The 7,942-nt window shown below is 42.6% G+C and overlaps 1 protein-coding gene across 2 annotated transcripts in view; it reads right to left on the bottom strand.

The window, feature by feature from the left end:
• SDCBP (syndecan binding protein (syntenin)) overlaps window positions 1-4,258 on the bottom strand; it is a 14,589-nt gene extending 10,331 nt beyond the window's left edge. The window contains exons 1-2 of one of the 2 annotated variants that reach the window (XM_009995532.1): window positions 4,196-4,258; window positions 1,291-1,369 (exon numbers count right to left, since the gene is read on the bottom strand). In XM_009995532.1, the coding sequence (XP_009993834.1) occupies window positions 1,291-1,369; window positions 4,196-4,246 (130 nt within the window). In that variant the 5' untranslated portion in view covers window positions 4,247-4,258. The remainder of the gene's footprint in view (window positions 1-1,290; window positions 1,370-4,195) is intronic. The other variant, XM_009995534.1, reaches the window with a different exon arrangement.
• Window positions 4,259-7,942: the final 3,684 nt, after the last annotated feature.

Here is a 7,942-nt window from a genome sequence, read left to right as displayed (position 1 = left end):
GGCGCCGCCTGTACCTGCTCTGTGGGGATCGTGCCCGCTCCCAGGGACCCTGCCTGCCCAGCCTGGACCAAACCGGACTGGAGTAGAAGCCTGCCCAGCCTGCATCTGCCACAAAGCCACAGGACCAGACCAGCAGGAAGGGGTCGCCCCGGTTACTGGGAAGCCAGCCCCCCCTGCGGATCTTACTGGGCTCAACTCCTACCCTTTCACTCCATTGATTTACACCTCTCCTTCGGAGTGTGCCTTTTATAGACCACAGTGCCTTTGAATCCCTTTTCCAATATATACCTAGCCAACCTCTCCTGAACCTTGATCCCTTAGTTTGTATTGACCCTTAATAAACTGATTAATTTGCAAACTAAACATTGGTCTCAGTAATAATTTGTGAGCATGGTGGGAGGGTACTTTAGTCTATCCGCTAAGAAACAGTCCCGCAGCGGCCGTTCCTCGGTAAGAGGCGAACGCCACGTGTGAACGCTCGGGCTCATTCACAAACCTCTCCATATTGGGGGGGGAAGTTGCAGAAACACCCTGACAGCTGGTAGCCCCCCGGTACCGGCCCACGACACTGATCCACCAGCATCCTTGACAGCTGCTCCAGCACTGCTGTTGGTTATGTGCATTAGAGAGGTTTCAGGCCTTTCAGACCAAGTGTAACTCACTAGCCCAGAGTTCTGAACTCGCACATACCTGTGCACCTTTGTGGGTGTACATGTGCATGGGTAAAAACAAGCAGAAATGGGCACAAACTGCTCAGCTTCAGGTCTGATGGATTTCCTATATATTTGATCCCAAAATCTGCTGGAAGCTTTATGCTGATAGCCTAACAAGATGAAGTTCCACACTCCTGGGTACTATTGACAAAGATTCATGTTTTTCTGTTCCCAAGCAAGCTCATATGGAGGGGAAAGGCACTCGTGCTGCCTTCTAAAGCTTACAAAAATACACTAAATAAGGATAGCTAAGTTTTTCAAGAGTTAAAAATAGCTCAAATGGCACCAACAGCAGATCTTTTTCTGTTAGACTCACTTGGAAACATTAGGAGAAGGGTTAGTGTTTGCCACAACTTCCTCTCATAAGCAAACACTGTTTCTTGACTCTTATAGCTCATCTACCAAGGTGGTTTAGGGCAGATGGGGGGATAAGGATGTTGGCCTTTCCAAAAAGGCGTGATCCCACCCTTAGTAAATATGATTACATATTTATAGGTATTTTTGACTAAAATGTTAACTTTAGACTTTCATAACTGCTTTCCACAACATTAGGATCCCAAACAGTATATAAGCTTACCTCCATCGTGAGCAACAGGAGCAGAAGCTTCAGACAAGATTGCTGGATTAGCTGGATTTGAAGAAAAAGCAGCCTGAGCCTGAAAGCAAAAGAACTGACATACATTATCTTGTACAAGAAAAATCTCTGGAATCTTTATCATTCAGCTAGAAGACTACGCATTTTCTTTTTTATCATACATGTTAGTTACTATTCATCTTGAAGCTTTGACGTAAGTAATTTCAGTACGATAAGCTGTAGTAGTATCAAACTACTTTGGTAGATCAACTTGCACCTTCCTCAGAGGTGAGGCTACAATAATAATGCAGAAAGGCTTTACTGTCAGCCCATGCTATTAAGTTAAAGATCATAAAACCACCTTAAAAGACACCTTAAACTTTGCTGACAAAGCTTTAAGTTTTAAGGTATGACCTTTGGCAGAGTATTTTGTGACTACTTCTTTTCAGCTGGTAGCAGCCATTTTTATCCCTTCACCATTTATAGACACTATTCATTAGTTCTGCCACAGACCCTTAAATGATGCAAGTTAAATTCCACAATCCAATGCTACTAGTTTAATATCTTCTGAAAGAAACAGACCTTCCAAGATATTTTTACAGAAGTTGCCACTACAGTGAACAAATGTTTCTATATAGCTCACTGACTCACAAATAAGAGATCATATTTAAGTAAGCCAGTTTCCTTCCTTCTCAATACCTCAGCTACTAATTTTTTGGCCTTGTATAATCATAGTCAGTGAAAAACACTGCCTTACAGAAGCTTGGTAAGTGTTATGGAAATAATTATCCCAATAGCTTTCCTGAGGTTGAACGTCAAAGGTGGGGAGGGAAAATTACTAAATGCATAGTGAAATGTAACGCTGAACAGGACACATAAATCATCCAACATAATATGATGGTAAAATTACTTAGTGTTTTTAAGGAAATCATGCTTAAAAATAGAAGACTTCGTAGTCATGTACTCTCCAAGAAGTTTTTTTTAGAAAAAAGTTTCAGAGCAAAAGTGACTCATTATTTATCAATAACAGATGTATTTAGAAGAATAGGCTCCAGCTCAAATGCTGGACATAAAGAACAGGTTAGAATACTTAATGTAACAAGTCTGCCTGTTTTAATCAGTAGTCCTTTTAATCTCACTTGCTTATTGTGGGTACAGACTTCATCTCTTAGCAATCCATCCCCTTTTCTTCTAAGAGTGCTCTCAGACATACTTAAAAAGACAGCATCTTTAGAAATCCGTCTTCGGGAGAGGCAAATATTTTAGCCTTTTCTAACAAAAATATTTTAGCAATAACAGCGTTTACTTCCCCTCTCTCACAGCTACACTGAGCACCTACTCAGTACCCTCCTGTAGCTCCTACTACGATTAGTAGTAGCCTCTCCACTGGGGAACTGTAACTGACTGCTCTTGGCTCAATAAGTGGTAGAATCTTGTCAAATCCTAATTTAAGCTTTGAGTGGACAGTCATCTTTAAGTATGACAGCAAACATTTGTCCTGCAAGAACTGTTTCTTTTTTTCTGGAAAATTGAACTTTGATATTACAGTGTCAGCAAGAATAAATTATCTTAACAGAATAATTTGTTACAGTCCCTACCGAAACCTCCATGGAGTTTACTCTTACTTGTCTGTACAGGTGTAATCACATGAACAAGGCACTCTGTCCAAGTTCATAAAATACTGCTGAGCCTATAGGCAAGACAACATACAAGAATCCAGCTTTACAGGACTCAGCATAAAGACACCCTAACTCCATTTCCTCACTGCTTCATTCAGTGGTAACAGAAGTTTAGTAAGAAGGACCACATTTACTATCTTTGATTTTAATACATATGGACTTTAGCAGTTGGTCTTCAAAAGGCTGAAGGAGCACATTCTTGGCTCCAACCTGTTTGTTTTCAGTTCAGCATTACCTAACTGTAGATAAAGGACTTTGGTAAGGTAAGAAGAGTGGGATGGGCAGACACTACAAGGAGAAATCCCAACACTGCACCACAATTTCCAGAGCCCCACCTCACCCGTACAAACACAGGTGAAACTGAGGGCACTTCACTTTGGGACAGCAGAGTTAAGCTGTTCTGTGCAGTTTGCTTGATTGCTTCCCATTGAAAAAGACAAAGACAGAAGTAGCAGCCACGTAAAAATGCAGTTTAACTCTGTGCTGTTTAAACTGGGAGGGCATCCTGCTTAAGTTTAGGAAAGAAAAATGGAAGCTAGGTAAAATGCTGAAAAAAGAAAGAATACTCCTCATAAAATACATTAATGTGAAATTTCACATGCAGTTTTTTATTTATTAAAATGTTTCTCATTTTGTTTTACATTTTTTTTTAATCCTCATCCTGTCTAATAATAAAGCTACCAATATTCTTACACATAAAGGGTTTCACACAAATGTGATATTCTTGGAAGCACTGACAGATCTGGACACTACCAAAAAATAGCCAGAGGACAAGTCTGTGATTCCAGATGACACCAGGAGAGCCAGGACTCCTTTATTTTTTGTGCCCAACTGACCACATGCCATGGGTTTGGACACCAGGAATGAGACATAGCAGGTTTATTAGTTCAGGCAATACCAATTAATTCTCAATCAAAGCTGAAGTATAAGAAGAGACTATGTTTGTCTACTTAAGACCAAGTATCTATGTTTCAAAAAACCCAAACATATCAACCATTAAAGACCAGTAACTAGAAATTAATATATAAAACAAAGTAAGTATACCCAACTGTGGTAAAATAAGCATTAATCATAATGTATCAAGCTACAAAGTAAACAGTGTCTTTCCCCTTTTAGAGTGTGATGGTAAAACAAGTTCTCACCTACAATAAAAGTCTACCCTTTCCTGGATTAAATGTCATCAGATATATTACCATCATCAAAACTCATCTTATTAAAGCTCACCATACCTGAATAACTTTGTCCACCTTCAGATCTTCCAAGGAAGGATAAAGAGACATTTTGACGCAGTCTCACTGGGTAAAAAGAAGACAAAAAGAGAAAAGTAAACCAACAGGGTTACCGTCGGGCATATTTACTTAGGACTAAAAGAAAACAGACCTTAAGCATTTAGTGATCTGTGACCCACAAGCCTTAGCGCTACAGACACCTAGCATTGCAGATAAATTCCATTAAGACTATCCATTTAATCTACTATCAGTAATAGTCTTTGCACAATAGGCTTTATTTAATACACCTAGTGTTGTCCAAGTTTAGGTCCCAAGGATGAGAAAGCCTAAACAGAGAAAACCATTTCACAAGAAGTATTGCAAAGACAGACTTTAGGAGGCCAGGATGCAAAGATAACGAGAGTTAAGAGGAAAGACATTAAATCAGCCTCCTCCTACTCCTCTTCCTCCGGACTAGGACAGTATTTTGTACACAACTGTGGAAGCTTTCACTTTATTATCCAAAGCCTAAAGACTTTAATCAGTTCTGATGTTTCATTAAGAAGCTACTAAAGAGAACTGACTTTGCATGTCTGCTTGCAACACATTATTGCAGCAAGAGACCATAAAGCAGCCAGATTCAGTCAGTTTTGAGTTTCAAAACACGCAGAGGCTTCAGGCTGGGTCTCATGTGATGTTGGGAGAGCCCTGTGACAACTTATCAGGAAGTAATACAACAAAACAAGCCAAGGAAAAGAAAACAAGCTAAAACAGAAAAACAATTCACATGATCCTCTAAGGCACCACACCAACATCCAGCTCTGCCAGAACTGAGCACCTGAGGCTGCAGGAAAACTCATTTTCCAGAGCTCCCTCATTCACATGCTCTCTGAGGCCAGCTGAACTTTTCAAAACTGTAATAAAACATTTCACACCAACATATGGTAACATTTTAATAAGTGAGGGAAGAGGGACAAACAGGAGACAACAAAATGTGCTACAGTTTTTGGAAGTTACAAATGGCACTGAGAACACAGTTAATGAGGCAGCCCTATTAAAAGCTTACGGTTTGGGGATTCATTTTTCCATCCACAGAGCAGTTTAGAGGTCCTTATTAGTCTAACAACTTAGCAGTAATTCCTGATTAAAAGTGACACTACACAAATCCTTGACCTACTGCTTCTTAACATGCAGATATTAAGTTATTTTAAAAAAAAAAACAACAAACAAACACATGCTGACACCTAATGTGATACTGCAATAATACAATAGATGTCTCTTCATATTACACTAAGGTCCTCAACAGCTCTTCTACTTGTCTAGCACAGTGCCTAACAGCTCCAGTATCATGTCAGACTCAAATTAAAGCTTTAAAAAAGCGTGCCCTAAATGTATCAGAAATCTAAACAGTAAATGTGTGGCCAGTTATGTTGTAATAACTAATTTTTGACTAATTGTTGCAATTAAGCCAAGCATAATTAAAGCCTTGAAGCTTTCTGAGTTAAACGCATACATTTAAAACCAGTTTAAAGTTCTGTTTTAAGCCAGCATTGGCCTGGAACCATTGAGTACTTTTGTTAATCCAAAACTAGTGACAGCAAATACAAACCCAAGCCTTGCAAACACCTCACTCAGGTAAGCAGTACCCCAACACTGCATTCTGCTGCTAACATCAGTCAAGTTACATGCAGCGTCAAACTTGCTGCCTACTTCTATGCTACAGCTGCCCTGGCATATGTTCAAATTCAGCACAGCCCAGGCAGCACACAGGCAGGAAAAGAGGGCAAGCCAAGGACGGTGCGTCCCTAAAGGAGTCACACCGATGAAGGGCAACGAGGGGCAAAGAAGCAGCATTTTGCAGATGCCAAGCTCTGACATCCACACAGCAGCACAGCACAGGGTCTGCTTGGTCCCTCATCCCAGTGACCAACTTCCACACCACAAACCCCATTGTGTTTGCAGCTTGGCCAGCTTTGGTTCTCCTTCACAGACCAGACTCACCCTGCACATGACTACTGGTGACATCTCTCACAGACAGGCAACCTAAACCTTCCTCGAGTTTACAGAGAGGCACATAGTGGTTTCTGTAAAAAAGTACTAGCAAAACTAGACATACATTAATTCTCAGATCACGTAAGACAACACTCCACCAGCTTATCCTGACACTTCACAAACCTCCAGATGCCTCACTTCTTGAGCCAAGAGCTCACAAACCCAAGCATTTGTCACCACCACCAAGGAGCTGCTGGGCTAGCTCCTTCTCATTGTAATCTCACCAGCTACTATTTTTGGGTTTCCAGCTAAAGGGCCAGAATAACTGACACCACTCTAACTGTACTCAGTGGGCTCCTAACCTTGCATACAGCATGTTCAATTTCTTCTCAGGCAGTTGTAGCAGATAATCCTCATTAGGTGAAAAAAGGGCTGCAAAAATACTGTATTTTGTTTCAAATATCACCTTTTAATAACTATTGCCACTCCCAGAGACCACCAGAAATTACAGAAAGAACTTGTCTACAAGTTCTATGCAAGGCTATTCACAGTATAATCAAGTTTCAGCACATGCTGTAACAGCTTTAGGCACAGGGCGGTGACTCACTGTAACCTCCTTTTCTCTCTTGAAAATCTACGCTGGCACCAGGTTAATTTTGCTTCAGCACTTCCATATTCCTACACCTTGCGAAGAATGTAAGTGTTCAGGGAAGCAAAAGCGAAAGCTAAAGGAAGAGCACAGGGCAGGAGGGGCAGCCAAAACTCAGTTAGTGCCCTAAAAAAATCCAGTGGTGAAGGCATCCCCCCATTTCTCAGTACCCTTGGCTGGGAAGTCCAACCACTGGTACCAGTCAGCAGATCCTGTTTGCCCGAGGAAAGTCACTGATCAGTGACCTGGGGAAAGGTGGCACTCATGACACCCTGGGGCTGCCAGCAGGAAGTCTGGCTGTACTAAGCCAAAGCTGTACTGCGGTGACATGGCTTCCTGATACGCTCTCCAGACTGGAAACCAGGGAGCTGAAAGCAGTGTGGGGTCCAGCTCAACATCAAGCCTGGCCAGCCTGTAGCAACTGCTGTCTCTGAAAGCAGCAACAGCCAATTCCATGAAACAGGGGGGGGAAAACCCAAATCCAAACAGGCACTCAAAATGTTTTCTGGCTGTGACCCATGGAGAGATTACAATAGGCCACAAAGCCAGCACCGAAACTGAAACACTTGTTTCCCCTTCCCGAGGAATGAGAAACCTATTAACACAAAAAAAAAAATTACCTTTAACGCAGACCCAGGACAACACTTCTGAAGGTCAGGAGGAAAGATCAGGAACTGAGCAACTGTTTTGCAAGGCACGTTCCCCACCAGTAACTCAGTGTTTCCCTTCGGACACGTACCTAATTAGTCCCTGAGCAACTGCTCCCATTATGCACTTAGCTCTGAAAGCTCCTGCCTCCATTTCAGACCTGAAGCAGGGCTCTCTGGCCCGAAAAGGCACATCTCAGCCACTCCACCCCTGCAGCAACCCCCAGCCACTCGGGAAACAAGGCACTACAAACGCTGCGAGGAGGCTCCTTACAGGAGCCGGCCGAGAACTGCGGTTCTGACACAAAGACCCCGGGGTCAGAAGACACCCCTGAACCCCACACCGGGGAGGATGGGGGCACAAAGGCACACACAGGCGTGTATTTACGGGCTGTTTCCCCAGGCCGCGGCGGGAGGAGCCCCTCGGGGAGGCCCCTCACTGGAAGCAGCCCCCACCTTCCCTTCCCTCCCCTCCCCTCC

The sequence above is a fragment of the Chaetura pelagica genome, unplaced genomic scaffold (assembly GCF_000747805.2).
Source record: "Chaetura pelagica isolate M959 unplaced genomic scaffold, ChaPel_1.0 scaffold83, whole genome shotgun sequence".
In the NCBI taxonomy this organism is placed as follows: Eukaryota; Metazoa; Chordata; class Aves; order Apodiformes; family Apodidae; genus Chaetura; species Chaetura pelagica.
This window is presented reverse-complemented; position numbering and strand designations above follow the sequence as displayed.